Below are 22,200 nucleotides of genomic sequence, written 5' to 3'. Positions count from 1 at the left end.
TGCTCGTAAAGATCGCCAGCATCACCACCGAAGCCCCTCACTCATCTCCACTCCCCTCGTTTCGCTGCTCCTTCTTCGAGCCCTGCCTTCCTCTCCGCTGTCGTGCGCTCATCCCACCCCACCCTCTCTTCCACGCACTAAATCGCAGAGAGCACAACACGAGAGAGACGCACACCACCCAGCCAGCCAGACGCTGTTCTGTGCGTGGTTACGCTGAACTGCAACTTGAGAGAAGGGTGACTTTGCCCTCCCCATCTTCTCTTATCTCTCCCTCGCCTTGCACCGGGCTGAGGAGTGCGGTGCCCTCTTCTTGTCTCCTTCGCAACGATGCCATGCGCTTCCTCTCTCCCTTACCGCTGTTGCGCTTGCGCATGGGCCGCTGAAAGGCGATGATGAGATGACGTTGCCCGATGGAAGCGCCATCGGGCAGCAGGACTTTCTCTGTTCCCTCGCCGCTCAAAGCCCTACCACGCACGCGTCCATTCATCTAAAGCCCTCCAGCATCCACCCTCTACGCGATAGCCGCATATTCACGCTTCCACATGTTGTACTTGCCGAGAGCCCACACTGGCATCGAATTTTTGTAGCCGGGGTAGTGGATTGGGTTGTTGCCGTTGAAGACGCCACTAATGCGCTCCTGCCGCCAATCACCGCTCGCAAGCTGACGGGACATGATCAGCTGCACACCACGGTCCACAGCCCTGCGGATACAGCGCTGGCGCGTCGGCTCCGTGCTCGCGGCCTTGCCCGCGGCGCTGATAATGGCCATGACTGCCCAAGCGGTGTTCACCACTTGACTTCCGTCTGGGCTGTCCACCCACGTCTGCCGAGCGGATGCGCTGATGTCCTCGCTCCAGCCACCGTCGGCGGCTTGGTGAGAGAGAAGAAAATCTATGAGCCTCCTGCAGTGCGGGTGTGAGGCCATCTCCGGCAGCTCCTTCGACGCCTGCAGGGCATCGGCGACGAGCCACGCTGCGTACGTGTAGCACACAGCCCAGCTGCCGTAAAAGCCGCCGTCCGGCTGCTGCTGTCCAAGTACGTACGCGATACCCTCGCTGATGGCGCGGTCCACGTCACGGCGGCGGTAGTGCGGGTAGCGCTCACGGAAAAGCGACAGTGTGTGGATGCAGCTGCTGCTGCACTCGACGTAGCTGTAGTCAATCATGACGTCCTTGAAGAGCTCAGAGCAGTCGAGCAGCTCGCAGTACGCCGGAGCGCGTGACGGCTCATAGGACGCCCATCCGCCATCGCCACCGAGACCGCTGTTACGCAGCGACAGCACCTCGTCCACGCCATCAAAGATGCGCCGCATTGGGAACGCATACTGCGGCAGAAGCAGCAGCGCCCGCAGCCCCTCCGCCGTACAGTCCGACACCTGCCACCCCTGCGACCTCGTAGAAAAGTTCCACGCGCCCTTCGTGCGATGGCGGTAGAAATAAGGGGCCGCCATTGGGTCCTCCTGCACTTGAGCAACATCGATGTAGTGATGCGCCAGCTCCACCTCCGCCGGGAACATCATCTCGCGGCGGCATGCACAGATCGCCTGCACAGCGAAGGACGTATCCCAGAGCTGTGAGCCGTTGTACCCGCTCATGGATAAGCCTGTTTCGCCCATGTAGAAGTAGTCCGACACGCGATCGAAGTGCTCCTGGAAGCGGGCGCTGTGCTCGCCCTCGCGCAGCCACGTGGCAAGCATGTTGAGCCACTTATTGACAGGGCCAAGACAGATAAAGTGCGTGTTCTCGTCATCATAGGCCATGTGGCGCCAACTCACTTCCAACGCGTACCGCCGCAGGAACGGAATGGGGTGCCGCTCGTAGAGGTCGAGCAAGCCCATGGCGACGCGGAATAGCGGTGAGGTCGGCGAGTACACGTCCAGCTCGCACACCACACCGCGGAAGCTACGCCAAGGGATGGTAGCGTACGGCTCTGTGTAAAGCTCCTTGCGCAGTGCCAGCGTTGTCGGGAACGCCGGCGCCGACCAGCGCAGGCCGTAGAAGTATGAAAAGGGAATGGCGATCACGCGGCTGTGGCACCACATCTTGCCCAGCGAGAAGGGAACCCAGTCGGGCATTAAAAGCATCTCCGGCGAAATGGGGTTCACGCCGTCCCAACTGTACACGCCGAGGATGCTCAGCCACACGCGGCCCCACATCGGAGTTGTGGTGGCGCCGCCGTGCGCCAGGATCCAGCTGCGGCCGCACGTCGCCTGCGGGTCACTCGCTGGTACCCCCAGCAAGCGTAAACTGACGTAATTCAGCACCGTTCCCATCATCGTGCTGTGGCCCTCAGTGTGCTGCCCCCACCCGCCATCAAGGTTCTGATGATTGCGGATGTACCGGATCAGCTCCTGGCGCATGGCCTCGCCGCACTGGCACCTCTCCTCGCCGGCGTTTTCGGCTGCTGGGACACCCAAGACGCGCTCCGGGTAGTCGCCACAGCTGCTGCGCTGCTTAGTGTCGCTGCTGCTAGAAGCCAGCTTGACGTGGTGATGGTCGGAGAAGGGTGGGAACATGCGGCGTGTCTCCCCTCCTGCCACGATGTACTTGGTGATGACAAAGCCAGCGCAGAGGAACAGGCAGCCGCTGTAGCCGTTTGGCCAGTGGCCCGAGAAGGGGTCCTGCAGCTTGAGGAGGAAGCGGATCCCGTCGTCCATGGCCGCCTCCGACGTCGTGCGCGGCTTCGGGGAGGAGGGGGGGAGGAGGCCAAGCTGGTATTTCTCCAAAAAGTCGCGCCGCGCGCATTTCTCCGCGAGGACGTCGAGCAGCCGGGGCACACGGTTGCTGACGACGCCTGTACCGCAGCTGCTGCTGCTCCTACTGCGCACCCCTTGGTCGTCGTCACCCAAGTCCGATTTAGCGCGCTGGAGGAGCAGCTCATGATAGTCGTTGACGGTGTGCAGGCCACTTAGCTGCGCCAAGGCGAGCTCATTGTATGCCTCCCCTTCGCGCAGTGGCTCACCAAAGTACCACCGCTGGCGCCCGTCTTCGCAGCGTAGGTGCCACGCGCTCAGCGGGAACTCACTCGACGGCGTGTGCACGTTGGGGCGGATGTGCGGCACGCTCGCGTGCGCCCAACTGCGGTGGTATCGCAGCCGCACCCGACGCTGATGGACATCGAGCAGCTTCAGGAGTAGGTGTAGCGTGAGCCAGACCGGCCACGTGAACAGAAAAAAGAAAAAGAGGAAGCAACTGCGGCCGATGCGCCACACCTGATGCCGAGTGTAGTCGCGCAGCGTGTTCGGCGGCTCCGGCACGACGGTGCGCACAGGCAGGGTGCGCTGGTACTCAACAAACCGTGCGTGTTCCGCCGCACATGGCTGAGTGATGGCGACAGCGTGCGCGTAGAGGTCGCGCAAGGTGGCCGAAACGAAGCCGGCGATGTCCGCGACGGTGCCTGCTGATGAGCTGCTCTGCCTCTCGAATTCGCTGCTTGTGAGGCCATTCACGTGTGCATCGTGTGGCTTGGTCAGCGAACCCGACACGGCAGCCCTCGCTGAGGTGGGGTGCCCGTTGTTCGCGTCCATATTTCCCCCTTTTGCCTTTGGTCCGTGCGCACCCGCGTCTCCCCCCTCTGGTGGCTGGGCGTGCGTGTGCCCCCCCCCCCCCGCAGGCTCGACTAAAGCGCGGGCGCCAATGGAGGAGAGGACGAAGGGGGGGAAGGGGGAGGAGGACTTGTCTGTGTCGCGCTGTATTGGCCTCGATGGGTCGAGAACGTCCCCACGTGAGGCAGGGCAAATCCGCTGAAGGGGGAGGACAAGAGCGAGCGAGCGAGAAGAAGAGGGGGGGAGGTGAAGAGCAGAACGAGCCGGTGAACGGTCCACCTTCACTCGAGAGGGAGACAGTGTTGGAGAAGGTGACGCACATCCGACACGACAGCCGCGCACCTTCCACACGCACGCACGGAACAGGGCGACACACCGGAGCGGAAAGTGGGGGGGAATAATTTTAAAAAACGCACGGAAGGCAAACAGAAGGCCGGAGTGATGAGCGAACAAAATGGGAGAGCTGGGCGCGCGTCGGTGGGTGTCAGTAGCGCGTGAAAAAAGAAGGACAGAGGCTCACGTAGACGCACAGGCGCAGGCATAACCCGGTGTAATCGTGCACCCAGCGTGGAAGTGTGGAGAAGGGAAAGTAGCGTGAGAGAGAAAAGGGAAGAAGGGGAGAGCTGAAGATGATGGTGTGACCGTGGCATAGCAGGACGGAAGGGGGAGGGGAGGAAGAGGAGATGAACTCGACGCACGGAGAGGTGAAAATGAGCCACCACACGCGCAGAGAAGCTCAAACATACGCCTACGTTGAGAATCAGAATGGCGTCAGGTGCCTATGAACAGCGAACGGAAAAAAAGGGGAAGGAGGGAGGGAGAGGCCAAGCGCAGAGCGGCAGAGACCGGGAAGGCGTCTCCTGACGAGAGAGAGAAGAGAAAGCCACGCACACGCCCAAAATGTATTCGGGTGCATTTTCAACGAGATCGTAACCGCCTCCGCTGCCCACGTAGCAGCGGCGCAGCAAACAGGACAACAGCCGCATAGCCGCGTACATAATCCTCTGTGCATAGCACACCGGTCACTCTGCCGCCCGCTGCTTCTAACGAGGGTGGCCCACTTCACTCCTTCACACTTTCTAAGTTTTTTTCTGCGCGCCCTGCTGGACGACTTCATGAAGCTCAGCTGATGTGCACCGACACGCAGAGCCGCGCTCGCTCACAGGCAGAGATAAAGGGAAGGGCGATGGCGACAATAGGGCTCAGGGGAGGGAGCTCCGCCCAGAGCCACAACGCACGCACAAGTCTATCGTCTGCCATAAGCAGGCCTCTCCGCGAGTGCGCTAGAGCGCCGTGGAGACGGCGGCATTGTGGGCAGACGGCGGAGCCGAGCTGCCCGCATAGCATCCGCCTTCCGTGACGAGTGAAATGGGCGTAGAGTCGCTCGGTCAACTAGCACGCTCTGCTCGGTGGCGGTCGTCTGTCGCTGGGCGGTAGGCAGCCGCCGGGTTGGCAGCGAGAGTCGCTGGTGCAGTGCCTGCCCCGGGCTCCATCTGAGGAGTGGACGTAGCGCTGTTGGGCCGCACACCCGCACCGGAGCCTGGCATGGAGCCCGTGGTTACGAGCTGCTGTTGCGACACCTCGCGCGACGGGCTCACTGACGAACTCATCGGCTGTGCCTGCAGTCGCGCCGTTGCCTCCTCGACAATGCAGAGCAACTCCTCGCACGTGGGGCGCCGCGACGGGTCCATCTGTAGACACGCTTGCGCGATGGCCACCAAGTCCGGACACTCCGGGCACTCCGGTGTCTCTGGTGGTTCAGCCGTGTAGGTGAGCAAGTTCACGATCTGCTCCTCGCTCTCGAAGTCATACTCGAACCATGGCGCCTCACCTGACATCATTTCAATCATCGTGCATCCGACAGACCAGATGTCGCCCGCCTTGGTAGGGCCGCCGAGCTTGTCGGACGAGTCCTTCGCCGCCCCTGCGGGCGCGCCGTCGGCGGCGCCGATCGAGTGCGCGTTGTGGAAAAGGGCCGGGTCCATCCAGCGCAAGGTGCCTGCAACATGCAGCGTGCCGCCGGCACCGGCAGAGACAGCGTCGTCTTTCTGCCGACCAGAGGTGGTGTGCGAGGTTGCGCTGTGCGCGTCTCCACCGCTGCGGGCTGCCGCGGCCGCGGCAGCCGCAGCCGTTGCATGTGGCCGGTTCAGAAGCCGCGCGGTGCCGAAGTCGGTCAGCTTCACCTTGCCCTTCTCTGTGATGAGGATGTTCGCTGCCTTAAAGTCGCTGTGAACTATGTTATGCCGATGCAGATACGCCAGTCCCTCGAGCGCCTGATGCACGTAGGACAGGATAACGCCAGGGCTGAGGGCGCCGAAGTTGTCGAGTAGGTGCCGCAGCGACCCGCCTGGCACGAACTCGAGTAAAATGTTGAAGTATGTGCTGTTCTGCGAAGAGCCGTAGTACTGCACAATGTTTGGGTGCGTCGCCTTGGACAAGACGCTGATCTCCTCCTGCAGAGAGCGATACTGCTGCAGGATCGCCTTCGCCTCAGGGTCCTGCTCGGCATCGCTGCTGTGCGCAAAGGTTGGAAGCCGCACCCGCTTCACCGCGATCAGCTGGCCGTTGGTCAGGTTGATGCCAAGGTAGACCTCCGCGTTGCCGCCCTTGCCGAGCATTTCCTCGCCAATCTTCCACTCAATGGTCTCTCGATGGGTGTGGCGGCTGCTGCGCTGAGCCCCACCGCCGGCGCGCCGCGAGCCGTTCGGGGTGCCGCTCGCAAAACTCGAGTTGTCCGGGGTAGAAAGGGCACGCGGGGTGTTGCGGCGGGCGGCGCTAACAGAGAGAACGGTGGGTGAAGCCATGATCGTGTTCTGGCTGCTGTTGCTCTCCTTACCGCCACCGCCGGTTGACTCGCCGTTGTTTCGCCGCCCTGTCAGCGGTAGGGGTGAGAGTCGCGCGTCCAACAGACTGCGCAGCCCGCTGTCACCCACCATCCCAGTACGGTCATCCAGCGGCACACCGCGCTCGTCGGTCAGAATAAAGACAAAGCCCAGGAAGAACTGCGAGGTGCTGAGGCGGAACGTGATGAGGGCCTTGTCGCGCAGCACACAGCTCTTATCCTTGCCGAGCTTCTTCACGTTGACGTACGTGCCGTTGGCGCTGCGGTCATACAGAGTGACCGTGAAGGCCTTGTTGCGACGCGCGCCTCGCTCGCCGTGGCCGCTGCCGGGTGACTGCGAGTCCTGGGCCGTCATCGACGCAGCCGCGGTTCGCACAATGGAGAACTGCGTGCTGCTCACAAAGCTATCGGACACGACAGTGGTGCACTTGCTGCTGCGGCCGAGTCGAAACTCTTCCCCGAGATTGACGCTGATGCAACACGACGGAATCGTCGCCTCATCGCGTGAGACAAGGACTGCCCAGACGGCGCTCTCGCCGGCCCGACGCGGCGTCAACCGCACCGCGGCGGTGGCAGTGGCAGCGGCCGTAGCGTTGGCGTTCAGGCTGCTGCTGCCAGGCCGGGCCGGATGGGGCGATGACGAATTTGTCCCCTGTCCTCCCGCACCCGCACCCGCCGGCGGTGACGCGCTGTTGCTCGTTGGCACGAGTCCACCATTGCCACTGAAGCTGCCGCTGGCAACTGGAGCGCCTGGCAGGATGTCAAGCGAGCTTTCCCGCCTGTGCCCTGGGCTGGAGCGATACCGCGGTGATGTCGGCTCTCGCCTGGCTGCGGTTGCACCGCTGCCGCTGCCGGCGCCAAATATAGCATCAGGGCTCTTGTGAGGCTGCGGCCGCTGTTGGCGCTGGTCGGGGCCGTGGCTGCCCTCCACCTCCACCATTTCCGCCGCAGCCACGGACGGACTTAGTAGACGATGGCCCCAGGAGCATGGCGAGGTCGCCGAGTGGTGCACAAAGCCTACCGCAGCGGTGACGTCTTCGCTTCCCGCGCCACCACGACCGCTCTCCCCGTCATCGCCGGTGAACAAAACACTGTCGAAGCGCGGCGGAGAAGAGTTCAACTCCGTCTGCGGCGTCGCCAGGTCGAGGGCAGAGACACCGGCACCCATGGCAGGTGGACGAAGGCTGGCCATTGCCGGCGCAAACCCTGCCGACACTGCGAATGGGCTGGTGTTTAAGGGAGACGTCGCGGTAGGAGTAGCACCGATGGTGCGACCCATCCCTCTACCGCTGTGAGGTGAGTCGGCAAACGACGCGCCACCGCTGATCCTCCCCACGTACCCAGTGCCACGCTGCTTCATCCCTGCCCCCACCGCCGAGTCCGATGGCGCGAATGGCGTGCTAGGGGCCGGGGTCGAGGCGGCAGCGCCATCTTGGGTGCCATGAGCAGCACCAGCATGACTGGTTCTGCTCACGCTTGTCATGGATGGCTTTGCTGCGTGGCGTGGCCGCGACTTCACCGTAGACGCACCAGTGTCCTGCATGTCACTCCTCACACCGCTGCCAGTGTCTCTAGGATGTGTGGCGTCGTCATGTGGGGGCGGTGGTGGCTCATGCAATACCGCATTTTCGTTGCCGCCGGCGGCACTGGGGGCCACAGCGGTGGCATCCTTCAATGCCACGGAAGACGATATACCGCTGGGGTCACGGTAGATGCGCGTTTGCGTCCCGCTGCCACTCGTGCCCGCACTTGCCGCTGGCTCGTCCGGCTGACGCCGGTGAGGGCCGCCACTTTTTTGGCGCCGATGCGCGCCCTTCGCTGCGTCACTGATGAGGACGAGCGGCGAGTGCGGCGGCGGTGGCTGAAACGGAGACTGGTGCGCAGAGACTCGAAGCGACTCACTAGTGGGGGGGGCCTTGTAGGGCGATGGGGTGGTGGCTGAGCCGGGATGGCGACCATTCAGGTAGCGGACATGAGCAGCGTCGGCGGCCGGCGCGGCAGGGGCTGCGAGCTGGCCAAGTGAAAGCGACGGTGAGGAGGATGAAGGCGGCATGCGCCCAGCCACGCCGCCGCCGAGCTCGCGAGTAGCGAAGCTCATTGGTTGGCGTGTGCGGTTGTACGCGGCCGTCGCCTGCAGCAATTGATCAGAGAGAGACTTGAGAAGGCGCAGCTGCCGCACTGCATCGGCGGTGATGGCAGTCGTCACGGTGGTACTCGGCGCGTCGCCGATGGGGGTGGGCTCTAGAAAGGACGGCGAATTACGCGCCGCATAGCCGCTGGTAGGGCAGCCACCCCCGCTGTCACCGCTGAGCGAGAGGAGGCCGAGGAGGTCCGTGTAGCCACTGGAATCTTCTTCGATGCTCTCCCGGTATGACTCTACCGCCTCCTTCACGGCCGCCACGAGCTGGAGGCTAGCTGACCCGTCACCCCATAACGCCGGCACCTGCGGACGCTGCTGGCGAGGAAGCGGTGGTTGCGGCGGGTGGGGTGTCCCAAGGTGGCTATCCGGCGCACTCACGTAGCAGCCACGTTCGACAGGAGCAAGGCTGCTCGCGCGGCGGTGGCTTAGCCTTTGCTCCTGCAGAAGCAACTCGGCACTTGCACAGGCAGTGGCGTAGACAGGAGGCTCGGAAAGTGTGAGCAAGAGAGGCGCCTCGCTGGTGGCAAGCTGCTGCAGTGCCTCACGGAGGCTGTACTGAGGCATCAGCTCGGAGCTCAGTAGTGCTACTAACGCCATCGCCGTCGCTGGACCGGTCGATGCCGTGCTGCGGCGTGGCCAGGTTGGCGACTCCCTGTCTAGCCCGAAGTTACACGGCATCGTTTTGGTGGCGAAGAGCTGCTCCAGCGTCGCCGCGCGCATCAGCCCGTCGTTTATCGCTGCGGACATCGCATTTGGGAAGTTGTGCTCGTCGAAGGGGTCGTCGTTGTCGTCGTTGTCGGCCATGTCCAACTCGCCCTCAGCACCGCTGTCTTCCTCGTTCGCTCTGTTGCGCTCGCGTGCACCTGCAGCAGTGCGGTCTAGAGAGTGATGGCGCTGCTGCAGCCGCTCACGATGCCGGCCCGACAGCATGACTTCAGCGCCGTCAGCCATGCCGCTGTTGATCAGACCACCAGCTTGGTTGCTCTCCGGTGCACTCGCTTGCTCCTTTCCGGCGTCCTCTCCACCCAATACCGTATTGTCGCTCGCATGCGCTGTACGTGGCGGCTGGCCTAGGAAAGGGCTCTCTTCCGCGCCACGGCCGCTGGCGTGCTCGCCGGCGACGGTCCTCGCGCTCGTCCGAAGCGGCCCGCCGAGATGGTTCTGAACTACGCCACCCTCCTCGCAACATAGAGCACCGCGCAGCGGTCGCAAGGTGGCGCGAAACAACAGTCCACGCACCATGGCGGGTACCGAGCGATATGGTGACGCCCGCACGTCATCATCGCCGTCGCCACCGTCCCCTCGCGCCTCTGTGTTCCCGCCTGCCTCGAATGCAGTGGCGATGACGGCCTCGTCGTGGGCGTTGGTGGCGCACTGGTATCCCTCCGCGAGGGGCGGTGGCGGCGGTGGGCGGGGACAGTGCGCACCCACCGCCGTATCGCTGGTGTTGTGCTCCTTCCCGCTACCACGGACATCGACTCTGGCGAAAAGAGAGGGCTGAGATGCGGCGTCGGACTGCGAGAACAATCGATCGGCGTGTCCCGCTGCCGCTCCTACAGTACCGCCACGTCCTGCCAACGTCCATGACAGCTGCGGAGATGAGGTCCAATACGGACCGCCACCAGTGCTCGAGAGACTGCTGAGTCGAGCGCCTCGATCACCACTGGTGCTCGTCAAGGCAAGCTCCACGCCCGCTACCCCAGCTGCGGCACGTGTGTACGGCACGTAAAAGAATCCAGGAAGCGGAGCGCCGCGGTGTTGCTGCAGGGCCGCTGCGTTGAAAGTGTCGTTAAGATCGGCCGCGTGCTGCGGCGGGGATGCCTGGCCTGCGAAGGACAGTCTGCCGGCGCCGCCATGGAGAGGAGATAAGGTTGGCGGCGTTGTCTGTTGGGAGGGGTGCAGCAGCGCCACGGTGGTAGAGGATGCTGACTTGGCGAGCTGAAGCGCAGAGACTTGTGAGGCGACCTCGTCATTGGGCACGGTGCCGATCTCTGTCGCCGCGGACAGCGCGGTCCTATTGGGCAGTCGCTGTTGCCAATGCGCGGAGGGCGTGGACTCCACACTCGGTGATGGTGGCGGTGGTGGAAGCTGGCGACCAGTGCTTGAAAAGTCTCCCTGGCTCGTCGCCGCCGTGGCAGCCCCAGGCAATGCCTCGTACACGAAGCTGTCGTACGCGGACATCCCCAGCATCGCATACGTGCTACACCCCGTCAGCCGCTCAGCGTAGCGATTCCAACACAGCACCTCCCCCGTGCGGGGGTGTACCAGCGCAACAGGCAGCGGCAGCGCATCACATAGACCGTGCAAGAGCGGGCGCCGAAGGATGATCACATGTGGCGCCAGCGACTGCTGACCGCCACCCCCCGCAGAGAATGGGTGAGTCCAGGAAGAGGCACCGGCAACGTTGACGCCCGGTGTGTCGAGACGCTCCGCCCAGACGTCGAAGCAAACCGCGAATAGTGGGCGTCGACTGCCTCGGCCGGTACCGCTTTCACTTGGGCTGCCACTGCTATCTACGCAGTTGGGGCAGCGTCCCCGCAGCGTAACCCGCCGCACCGGCGCTCCGTCAGCGACGCCGTCACGCACCACCTTCTCAGGCGAGTTATTGAGCTGCTTCGCCGCCTCTGCTTGCGCGTTGTGGCCCTTAAGATTCTCGGCTCTCACATCGTCCTCGGCGGTGTTGTGACGGTCCTTCCTGGCCTTCGTCTTCGCATTCTCTTTCCTGGTAGGGTGGTCAGCCGCGCCGCGCTTCTGGCCTCGCCTTGCGCCGGCTGCGATGTGTAGAGGTTGCACGACAGAGCTCACCAGCTTTACCACTTCCTCCCGGCCTACAACATCCAGCCACGCGAGCACGTCCTGCAGTCGGCGGAACATAACATCGTTGACCGTAGTGCCCAAGAGGCTACACAGGGACCAGCTGACGTCCACAATGACCAAGGCAGAGTCAAGGACAAGGTACGGCGCACACGCATCCTCTAGCGAGGTCCCGGCCGGCATGGGCAGCCCGCCGTACCACGCCTCCCCGTCAACGCCGCTTGCGCAGCCCTCGTCAACCGCCGTGGATACAGCGGCAGCCCCAGCTTGGGCGGCTGCAGCGGTGTCAGCGCTCCCGCTTCGCCTACCCTGCTGAAGTTCCGGAGGGAACAAAACTGCTGGCGTTATCGTCACCGCTGCGCCGTCGTCGTCCACAGCGTCGGTACGAAGCGCAGTGGCCTCCTCTGCGCCCCTAGTTTGTGCCGCCTGCATGTGCTTGTGCTTGTGCTGCTGCCGTAGCTCCTGCAATTGTTGAGGCGTCGGCTCCACATTGCGCACAGGTACTGTCCGGCGAGTGCCGATGCTGGCGCGAGGCGAGCGCGAATAGGGAGCGAGCCTGCGCGACGCCTGGGGGGGTGGCGGAGACGGATGGGCACCGTCCCCAGATGATGACAGTGTCGCTGCCGCAAATGCTGTGGGGTAATGCATCCTACCAACGGCGTGGATAAAGTCATGAGCAGACTCGTCGAGCACCTCGGGCACTGCCTGAGAAGGAGAGCTTGGAGAGTACAGGCACACAGACGCCCTGCGCGTCTGCCCATGTTGCAGCGCTAGTGACGTATCGGGTGGGGTGGCGAGGCCGATTGGGTCGTACTGGGCAGCCGCCATCTTCATCCTGCCGCCGCGCACGAGATTCGCGTACCTGCCTACCGTCCCCCTGGCAAAGTAAGTGCCGCCGGCCCTCATCGCCGAGGGCGCCTGTGGGTATGAAGCCAGCGAGTAGGCCGCGACCGGTGGCGGGGGGAGGACCGATGGAGAAGATAGGTGGACATGGTACTGCACAGCCCGCGCAGAGGCAGGCGCCGTCACCGTGGAAGGAGGAGAGTACATGGGCGGGTACATGTCCTCGAAGACGTCGCGGCTCCGGCCTACGGAGGGGCTCGCAAGCAGCGACAGTGGTGCACCCGCACCGGCGCCATAGCTGGTTGAGTAGCCTGCAGCTTCCCCACCGCCGGGGAGTACTCGCAGCAGTTGGCCCTGCTGCCGTTCCTCCATCGCCGCGAATCGTCGTCTTGGGATGCACATCGCAATGGCGAGGCAGAGCAGCGGCACGCTCATCCACACCACCAGCGTCAGCAGCGTGCCAGGGCCGGCGTGTTGAAACTGCGCCAGCAGCACCGCCATGTGCACGAGGCCCACCAGTAAGGCCCACAGGAGCGGCAGCGAAAACCCCATGCCAACCCATGCGTGGAGCAGGCAAGTCTTCCACACCACTTCGACAGGATAAAATCTGGCCCCATAGCGAGTCTCACGTCCTGTTCCGCTGTCGGCAAGGATGGCAGCGCCGCCGAGTTCAGTCGCTGACGCCGTCGTGGACGTCCATGTCGCCATCACTTGCGGCGAAACCAGTACGAATATGCCAAGCAGGAGAAGCTGAACCGTCGGTAGCACAATGCGAAAGTGCTGGTGGTCAATGAAGTGGCATGCGCAGCCGGCGCTGCAGCAACACCAGTACGATGTCTCATCGCGGCTGCCCTCATCACTGGCGTCGTGGTCGCGGTACCGCGCAGCAGCGCTGCTAGTGGAAGACTGAACGTGCCAGCGATGGGCACCGCCGACACTGCAGTAAACTGCTGCTGCACCGTGCGCGTCGTAGCAACGATGCCGCCACCGCCGCTCGGCATGCCAGTAGACCAGCCCGCACACACACCCTACCACCGCTGACAGCACCATCAGTGTAATGTGTACTGGATTGGACGACCATGGCAAAAAAAGAAGCACCCCTGTTACAACGCCTATCAGTACCAGTAAGCATCCAGGTGCGGTTTGCGCTGTGGTGCTAAGCAGCGCGGCGCCAAATCGACGCAGCAAGAAGAACTTGCTACAGCCGCTGCCACAGGCATCACCCCCTGGTCGCACCCTTTCATTCGACCCATCTGCACGTGCGACGCAGCTACTGCCGCAGCCACGCCATGAGGAGCCAGTGCCATTATGTGGTGGGTAGTCACCCACCACACGGTTGTTGAATCGACCCGAATAAGCTGGCGACAGTGGCACAGATGCAGAGCGATCTGTGGCGGCGCCGTCCACCGTCGACGAGCAGCTGCTACTCGTCGGTGCTGCCACAGCCGGGGGAGGAAAGGAGAGCGAGGCAGCCGATGTCGGCAGCTGCAGGACAGAGCGCTGCCTTTCCGGTGAAGATCGTCGCCACGTCGTATCGCGCATGTCGACGGGACGCTGTGGGTGGCCATGGTGATCCGCCGAGTGGACCCGGGCATCCCTGTCCCCTTCCTCGTATGAGCACGGATTCACCTCTGTGTTCTCGTGCTTGCCGCTGCCCCCCTCGTAGTCCAGGCTGGTCCCCACCATAGCACCAGGTGGGGCCGCATCAGCCGTGCCAGCTGTACCCACAAGTGCGGGTTTCAGACGAGGCGGCTGCATTCTCAGCTAAGACGGCGAAACACTGGCAGGTGCACGCGAGAGCATACAGAAACTAGCGCAGGCGAAGGCTGGGCTGGGCTGGAGGGAGAGAGGGAGGGAGACGTACAAGCGGGAGGAGGAAGAGTCGCGCAAGGCAACGCTGTTTCACACAGAAGCGAGGAAAAGACTGCGCGAGAGGGGAGGAGGAGGGGGGAGGCAAAATACCGCTATCAGTCAGACGGCACTGGTTAGTCTATGGCTGATACGGATGCTGAGGGGGGGCTCTACACACCCTGCCTCGGTATAGGTGTGTGTGCGGCAGAGGGGGAAGAGGAGGCGGCAGGAAGACAGAGAGGAAAGCAGTGAAGCTGAATTTCTTGGTGATCGCAGTAGCCGTGATGAGGGATGATGAACTGCAGACGCACGCACGAGCGGAGAGGCCAGAGAAAGAGAGAGAGAGAGAAGGGAAAATAAGTGCGTCTGTGTGGGAGAGTAACAGCGCAGATGGGTGGAGGGGGGGGGAGGGGAATCAATGCAAGGCCCCACGTGTGAGCCAATCACAGCGCGCGTGCAGAGAGAGCCACAGAGCCTGTCTGTGAGCACGTGCGTGTCTCTGTGAAAGAGAGACAGGGAAAGGGTGAAACAGGAGGAGGAGGGAGAGAAATGCTGCCAGGTTCTCTCAACGTTTCCGTCAGCGCGTGAGTGTGCGTAAACAAGGAGGAGTAGAGGAGGAGGAGGAGCTTGGGAAGATTGCTGTGGACATGTATGCACGTGTAGAGACTCAGGAGGGATCATGAGGGGTCCGTGGAGCGCGTGGCAACGTAGAGCGGAGCGGCGAGGCGAGCCAGGGAAATGGATAGTAGGGGGAGGGAAGAAATGGCAGTAAGTCGTGCGTGTCGGGTCCGCTCGCGGGGGGAGAGAGAGAGAGGGAGAGACACCACGCAAAGAGCAAGAGAAGGAAAGCGAAGGCGATGCGAGCAGAGTTGGCAATGGAGGAGAGAGGAGGGGGGAAGGGGAGTAGGCGCGAGACGCAGCAGTAGTTCCGAAGAGAGGTACGCGGGGTAGACACGCCCACACACATACCCACACGCACACATACAAAACGAAGAGGCGCAAAGAGGTGGGGGAGGAGAAGAAGAGCAAAAGTAAGACAGAGATGCGAATAAGGCGCGCAAAACTGGCACAGATGCTGCCCCTCTGGTCAAGTAATTATTATCCCCAACACCGCCACTCCTACACTGGCGCACCATCATCATAGACATCAGTGCGCGTCGCCACTGCGGACGATATTGCAGGTTGCAGCTGTTGATTCAGCCTGTTGTAACCATACGAAGAGAACGATGGAGTGTCGACACAAGCACAGAAGACAGAGAAAGCGCTTCACTGACGGGAGAGTAAAGTAGAGAGAGGAGAGGCCCGAAGAGGAAAAGAGCGAGAGAAATGGCGCATGAATGACAACTCGAATCCGAACACACTATCACGCGCACACAAACACTGCTGCCGCTGCTGCACTTTGCTCTCACGCTGCGAACGGGTTTGCTCGGCGTGCGGCACCGATCACCGATGCTGCTGATTTTTCCGAGAGGGAAAACGTCCACTGGAGGTGCGCATGCATGAGCCGTTGCCGCCAGCTTCTGGGCGTGGTGGGAGTGCTCGACAGGCCGGCGCCGCTGCTTTGGGTGTGGCTGGCCACCGTGGTGTCACACGCAGGGCAGTACCGCCGCGTCCCCTGTGTCATCCTCAGTGATGACGCCGCCGCCACGAGGTCGCGCACGACGGCCACGCCGCCCTTTGTGCCCGTCTATCACACACCATCATCGCCGTGGTCGAAGCCTCCGTATGCCGCTACCTTCTCCGCCTCCGCCATCCTGTGGGCCTCACCGGCATCAACGAAGTCCCTGTCCTGGTAGAAGAACTTGTGGCGGTCGTCGTGGTGATTATGTCAGCGAGGCTGGTGTAATGCGCTGCCTCTGCACCCAGACGTCTCCCCAAGCGCGCCACCATGGGCCTCCACGTCCGCACTATCCACAGCGCCGAAGTGGTCATCCGCCATCTCTCCGTCACCGGCAGGGGCAGCCTTCATGCTGCCGTCAGGAAGGCCCCAAGAAGCCTCAGTCCTCTCCAGTTCCTCGCCCACCTCCGCCAGACGGCGCGCGTAGTATCCGATGAGACGAATATGGCTCGCGTCGTTCTCTGCCACCGGTGCTCTCCTCGAGACGTACAACAAGGCGGTACTATCGAGTTAGTAGCGCTTCACTCTGTTCACATGGCCACTGTCGTCGCGCGCCTCCGCAGTTTGCGCAGCAGAGTCCTCCCGGCCACCCCCGTGCCCCTCTCTTCGTAACGCCAAGGGTGAAAGTGGATGAGGAAGCCGCACCATCTCTGTCACACCCGCGGTGCTGTCGCTCGTGTAGAGGTCGTGGGGGGATTATGTTGAATGGGAGCGGCGAGAAAGAGGCGAAGCAGCTGTACAAGCCGCTCGCTTCGGAGACGGAGACCCAATCATCGCCCATGTGGTGCACCGCGCTCGGCGTGGCTGCGGGGGGAGGGGGACGGGGGGCGAAGCACCGCTGACAAGCTAATCTAGAGCACACACACACACACACGCTTCCTGGATTGCGCGAAAAGGAGCAGCAGACTGGAAATTTGGCCCCTCACCACCGCCATCCATCAAACAGTCACGACAACGTCGCACGCACGCGAGGGGGAGAGAAAGAGAGGGGAAGAAGACATCTGCGTCGTCAAGCGCGACGAGGAGAGCGGAGGAGGAAGAGGAGGGGCTGGTGACAGATAAACCACCGAGGCCCAGGCGCGGGGAGAGGGGGAGAGAAGAGGAGGAGAAAGATAGAGGCAGAGGGGGGGAAGTGCTTATGAGGTTGTTGGAGGTAGAAAGAGATCGAACAGGCGGTGGGGGGAGGGAGTAGTCATGTGCATCACCATTATAGCGACAGCAAGGGCATGACAGTAAGGTGCGTTGTGTCAGGGAGCAGTCTATACACGAGGGAGTGCGTATAGGCTTGGCAAAGCCAGGAGGAGGAAGGGGAAGAGGAGGGGGGACAGAGGATCTGTCGTCCCCTCAGCCTCTCGCGAGCTCCCGCCTTGTGTTTCAGTTCGAGAGAAGCAAACTCGGATGGGGCGAGAGACACGCACGTAGCACACATCAGCGGAGTCCGCCATAGTAGAGACGACGGCCACAAAATGACCAGAAAGGCCAAGTCGCATTCGCAGAACAACACCGGTCAACACGTTAAGACGGGCACGGGCACCCACGTGTCCTCCTGGAGGACACCACAACGTCCAACGCTCTTCAATAAACGCACGCATCATACAGTGATCAGCGCGCCATGTGATGTGTGTGATGTGTGTGTGTGTGTGGGTGTGGTGAGGCCAGAACGAACGAGGAGGAGAACACGGAAGAAAACGCGTCGATCACTCGGGCACGCACTACACTGTTGTTGCCCCCTCCCCCACTACACCCTCCCCCTCCTCAATCGACGCACCTACTGCTCTCCGCAAGCGAAGAGAATCACGCCATACTTGCCGCTGATGCGCCACGACAGTCCAACCTCCTGGTCCAGCCTCGTCTTCAGGTCGCCAGGCACGCCGAGACAGCACTCGCTCTTGATCGTGCGGATCGAGCACACTGGAACGGTCTGTGTTGGCCAGTATGCCGCCATCACCTCGGCGAATGTCGGTGAGTCCATCAGCGCGGATGTCGGTGTGTCTTGCGTCAGCTCTGCCACGATGGCCTGCTCCACTGCACTGTACTTCTCCGGCATCCTGCGCAAGTCAGGCTTCTCCTCCTTCGCTAGCGCTGTGAGAAAGTCTGTGCGGTCCCAGTAGCGGTCGCCGATCAGCCGGCGGTAGTTCAGGTCGCCCTTGAACAGCACCAAGCCGCTGCGGGCCTGGACGTGCGTCTTGCTCATGCAGTGGGGCCCGGCCGCTGAGGAGGCAGGACAAGCCGTGTCGGCCAGAGCCGCAGCTACACCCGACTCCGCTGTCGTCGCGGCAGCATCATCAGCAAGGGCCGGTGCCGAGATCTGCTGGGTGAAGAAGTACCGGTTTATCACACGTGGCGGCAGGTCGCGGTACTCGGACGGCTGCGTCCACACGGTGTCGGCATCGACAGCGAAGGCGCCACGTGCGAAGCAGTCGCGCACCTGTGCAATGAATGGCTCCAGCACGGCCTTCAGCGTCTCCCGCTTCGTCGAATCCGGCTCAAAGGCCTCGTTCGTGTAGGTGCCCTCTAACTGGGCTAGGGTAAGGTCAAAGTCGCGCGGTGTCACGTCGGAGACGTAGTACGGCATCGACTTGACGTGATAAACAACACGCGCGCTGCCGGCAGCAGCCGCAGCACCAAGCCTGGCGGCCTGGTTCACATACCACAAGCCAAAGCACAGGTCGGCTATGCACTCCACGCCTACGTTGTCCATGACGATGTCCACCTGGCGAGTGCCGTTGCAAGCATCGTCGGGGTCGAGCAGCCGCTGCAGGTGGGCCACCACCTTAGCCACCTCGTTCCCAACGAGGTTCGCATCCTGCGCCAATGACGCGGCCTTCTCCACCTCCCGCAGAGCCGCCAAGTCGCCGCTGTGCGACGTCTCATCGCTGCCCTCAGCCTTGCCGTGCGAGCTGGCCAGCTGATCGAGCGTGAACATGGAGAGATCGATGCCGTTGCCCCACAGCATCCACCGCAGCAAGATGCCGCCGTAGTCGCGGTCGGCACCCCATGGCTGGCATGCCAGCATTGGCACCACGCGCACTTTCAAGAAGTTCATCAAGACATCGTGCTTCTCGCGAGCAAAGATGTCGCGGTACTGGGAGAAAAATGTCGCAGCTGGTGGGATGACGCAGCCGCTCGGCTGCCGCACCATCTCCATGTATGGCAGCTGCTTAGCAGGTCCATCGCTGCCGAATTGCACGCGTCGTGCAATAACACCGTCGGCGATCGAGGCAGGCCTGCACACCAGTGGTGCCACGTCCCGTGCGCTCTGCATCACTATCACCGGCGGGCTGATCACTCCCAGCGTCGACGTAACGCGGCACTCCTGCGAGAAGAGCGGGTTGTGCACGGCGTGCGGAGTGACAACGTTGAAGGTGAACGCCGTCTCCGTGGTTGCCGTCGCATCCTCTTCCACTGCCCCCTCGGCGGTGTCCTGCATCATGAAATACTGCCACATCAGATGGTAGAAGTAGATCTCCCCATGCAGCCACGGCACCTGGCCCCAGCGCGGCGCGACCAGATGCTCCTTCCCCTCCGCTGCCGGGCTCACTCGCCGTGCCACATCATCGGCGTTGACGTTGTCGTACTCGGAGACGTACGCGTAGTTACGCAGCCACGCTGGCACGCATGCCTGACCCGGCAGCGGCGGCACCCTGCTGTTCGCCTCCGCATCCCGCATGAGTTCGACGATGCGCTGGCGGCCCTTCTCAGAGATCCCAGACGCGTTGCTCAGCTCCTCAAAGGTGCGCTTTAAAACGGAAGGAATGCGCTTGGCAATCGTGACGGAGCGGAACTCCTTCGCAGCCACATCGCGGAACCGCACGAGTGTCGGGAGTCGCGCCCCGGGGTGCTCCATGGCGAGCTGGAAAAGCCCCCGCAGCTCCGCAGCGTCCTTCCAGAGGCCAACGTGGCAACACCCGCCGACATCTCCGGGGGCACCGTCCTTGCTCAAGGTGGGGTGCAACGTGCCGGCAAGGATGTGATGAATCGGAAAGTCTCTGCGGGCGAACATGTAGTCGCGCGGCCGCAGCACGTTCAGCACCGGGCAGTAGTCGTTCGCGCCATCGCCAATGAAGATGATGGTGGGGTCAATAAGCGACGTGGTCTGCAGTAGACGTTCGATAATGATCGACTTGCACATGTTCGGCTTGCCGCCTGCGAGGCAGCACTGGCACTGATGACCGTACGGCTCGTACCAGGACACGCGCGACTTGCGCGTCATGCCTTGGTTGTGCGCTGCGTCACGCTCCGCCTCATCATTCACGTTGAGGCGGCCGTCCGGCCGGTCCACGCCGTAGTAAATGTCCAAGCCGGCGTCCTGTAGCACGCCAGGCGCGGTCAGGTCGTAGTAGGGGTTGCTGTGGATCTGCGAAACACGCGCTTTCAGGCCCGGGAAGCGCGCGTCGAGGGCTGCCTCGATGAAGAGAAGGTTCGCGTCGCTGGCAATGTTCATCTCAACAAAACCCGGCATGTTGTCCTGCACAGAGGCAGTGCGCGCATCGTCAGGCGACATCGAAACAGGCGTCGCCTGGCGATGCGCGTACTGCCTCTGGGCGTCTACCAGATACCGAAAGACCTCGGGCATCGCCGGGTCGATGGTAACAGCGTCGTGTGCCGCCTTCTTCAGCTCGTCTTTGTGGAAAGGCGCAATGATGGTGTCCATCAGCTTCGTCCACTGCATCCGATCCTCTTCCAGCATGAGGCGGTGCTGCATGTCGCGCCGACCTAGCGCAGCTGGGATGACCACATCGGTGTTGCAATCCACAATGGTGTGGTCAAAGTCGAAGACGACGAGAAACGACTGGCGGCCAATGCCCTTCATTGGTGGTCTCTCTTACACGCTTAGGGGTGTCGCCGTGTACACGTGAGAGAGAGGAGGGGGAAAGAGAGAGAGTGAGTGAGTGAGTGTGTGAGTGTGTGTAACGGGTGTGAGCAACGGTGTGCAAAGGCGGCGGCGGGGGGGAGGGGGCGAGAGCCGAAAAATAAAAAAGTGAGAATTGGGCGGATGAGGGGAGAAGCGCGCGACTCGACTCGAAAAGAGCGCAGAAAAGAGGCGTGCGTGTGCGTGTGTGTGTGTGTGTGTGTGTGCGCTGCCCCCCGGGTGAAAGCAAAAGAGACGCGCCTTCCTGTCACCTCCTCCTCCTCGTTGCGCGCTTGGCTGACGTCAGCGAAGGCACGAGTATCTGACTACGCCGTCGAGCGCGGTGATGCCCCGTCGTCTCTTTCCCTTGCCTGTACCCTCGCGTAGATGTTTCGAGGAGGTACGCCTACGCACAGGGCGGGAGTGGAGTGAGATGAAGAGGACAGTGGAATAAATGCGTCTGTATCGGGGTGTACAACGAGGGTGATAAACTGAAGTATAGCAAAGAAAGCGCACGGCGAGCAGCAAGGAGCTAATCTCCTTCAGACAGCACAAAACGAGAAGAAACACGAGGAGAAGAGGGGGAAGGTGGAGAACAGTCGCCGTGATGATGGCGGCACTGGTGCTAGCCAAAAACACGGCAGCGGAGTGGGCAGAGGGGGGGATGAGGGTGAGGGTGGTGGCAACACGAATCAGCGGTGAGGCCTTCCTCGTTGCCCTTATCGTTGCGTTTTATGTTGTGCCGATGCGTGTTGGTCTTGGTGTGTGTGTGTGTGTGTGTGTGTGTCAGCGAGCAAGAACATCGTAACAGAGGACAAGAAGAGAAACCGAGAGAAGGCGGAGAGAAGACGGCAGGTGCTTCTCATAGATAGGCAGACGCCCCTCTTTCTCCTACCGCGCCCATTCTCCGCCACTCAGCATGACCTCAAACCTCCCCCCACTCTACACCAGGAGCTGCCCCACAGGGGCCCACCGCGGGGTGCGAAGCAGCCGTAGGCACGCGGCACGGCAATGCGCAGGCCCACCTCCGCCTCGCACGTCGCCTCGCAGCCGCTCCCACTGCGCCGGTCGCCGCGTGGCGCATATTTCCCTCGAAGTGGCGCTCGGGCCCCTCCCTCCCCTCCCCACCACCACGCTACTGGGCAGCCAGGGGGCCGGGTGGGATACAGTCGAGTCAGCATGGCGCCGTGCCCATCAGGTGGATGGTGCGAGCACGCCCACTGCCGCGGCCCGCTCCGACGTCACGCCATCCACGGCCTGACCGCCGGCATCCGCAGCGATGCATCGCTCTGACCTCCCCCCCTCCCCACGTCGCCGTCGCTTGGCCCCGCCACCACCAGACGTGGCTCTGCATTGGCAGCGAGAGGGGCGGGCCTGCCGGGCTTCTCCCCCCTACAGAGAGAGAGAGAGAGTGGGTGCACCGGACCCCTGCGATGCCGCGCGCACTGCGGCGTCTCCCTACGTCATCAGGGATGGCGCAAGAGAAGGAAGGAAAGGCACACAAGCGGTCAGTCTGCGCAAGACAAACAGAGGGAGGAAATACCAGCCAATGGCGCTAATGGTGGCTGGTGATGATGTACAGAGGTGGAAACGGTGGAGGGAGGGAGAAGAGAAGAAGTAGCTGGGCGAGAGAGAGAGAGAGACACATATGAAGGAAGGGTGCAATTCTGTCACCCCCCACCACCACCACCACCAC

General features: G+C 62.5%; 3 protein-coding genes across 3 annotated transcripts, besides 1 other annotated feature; all 3 read right to left on the bottom strand.

The window, feature by feature from the left end:
• Positions 1–511: 511 nt before the first annotated feature.
• Positions 512–3,526, bottom strand: LPMP_060620 (lanosterol synthase, putative; the record flags this gene model as incomplete). The annotated part of the gene is made up of 1 exon (XM_010705641.1): positions 512–3,526. One exon carries the CDS (start codon positions 3,524–3,526, stop codon positions 512–514), a length of 3,015 nt encoding a protein of 1,004 aa, XP_010703943.1.
• A 1,406-nt stretch (positions 3,527–4,932) lies between these two features.
• Positions 4,933–13,941, bottom strand: LPMP_060610 (protein kinase, putative; the record flags this gene model as incomplete). Its single annotated transcript, XM_010705640.1, has 1 exon — positions 4,933–13,941. One exon carries the CDS (start codon positions 13,939–13,941, stop codon positions 4,933–4,935), a length of 9,009 nt encoding a protein of 3,002 aa, XP_010703942.1.
• A 3,479-nt stretch (positions 13,942–17,420) lies between these two features.
• LPMP_060600 (phosphatase, putative) lies at positions 17,421–20,465 on the bottom strand (the record flags this gene model as incomplete). Its single annotated transcript, XM_010705639.1, has 1 exon — positions 17,421–20,465. The coding sequence occupies one exon, from the start codon at positions 20,463–20,465 to the stop codon at positions 17,421–17,423; it is 3,045 nt and encodes a 1,014-aa protein (XP_010703941.1).
• A 936-nt stretch (positions 20,466–21,401) lies between these two features.
• Positions 21,402–21,983: a repeat region.
• Between the last annotated feature and the right edge of the window lie 217 nt (positions 21,984–22,200).

This window comes from Leishmania panamensis, assembly GCF_000755165.1.
Source record: "Leishmania panamensis strain MHOM/PA/94/PSC-1 chromosome 6 sequence".
Lineage (NCBI taxonomy): Eukaryota > Euglenozoa > Kinetoplastea > Trypanosomatida > Trypanosomatidae > Leishmania > Leishmania panamensis.
Note: the sequence above shows the minus strand (reverse complement) of the source record. Positions and strands in the feature narration are given on the sequence as shown.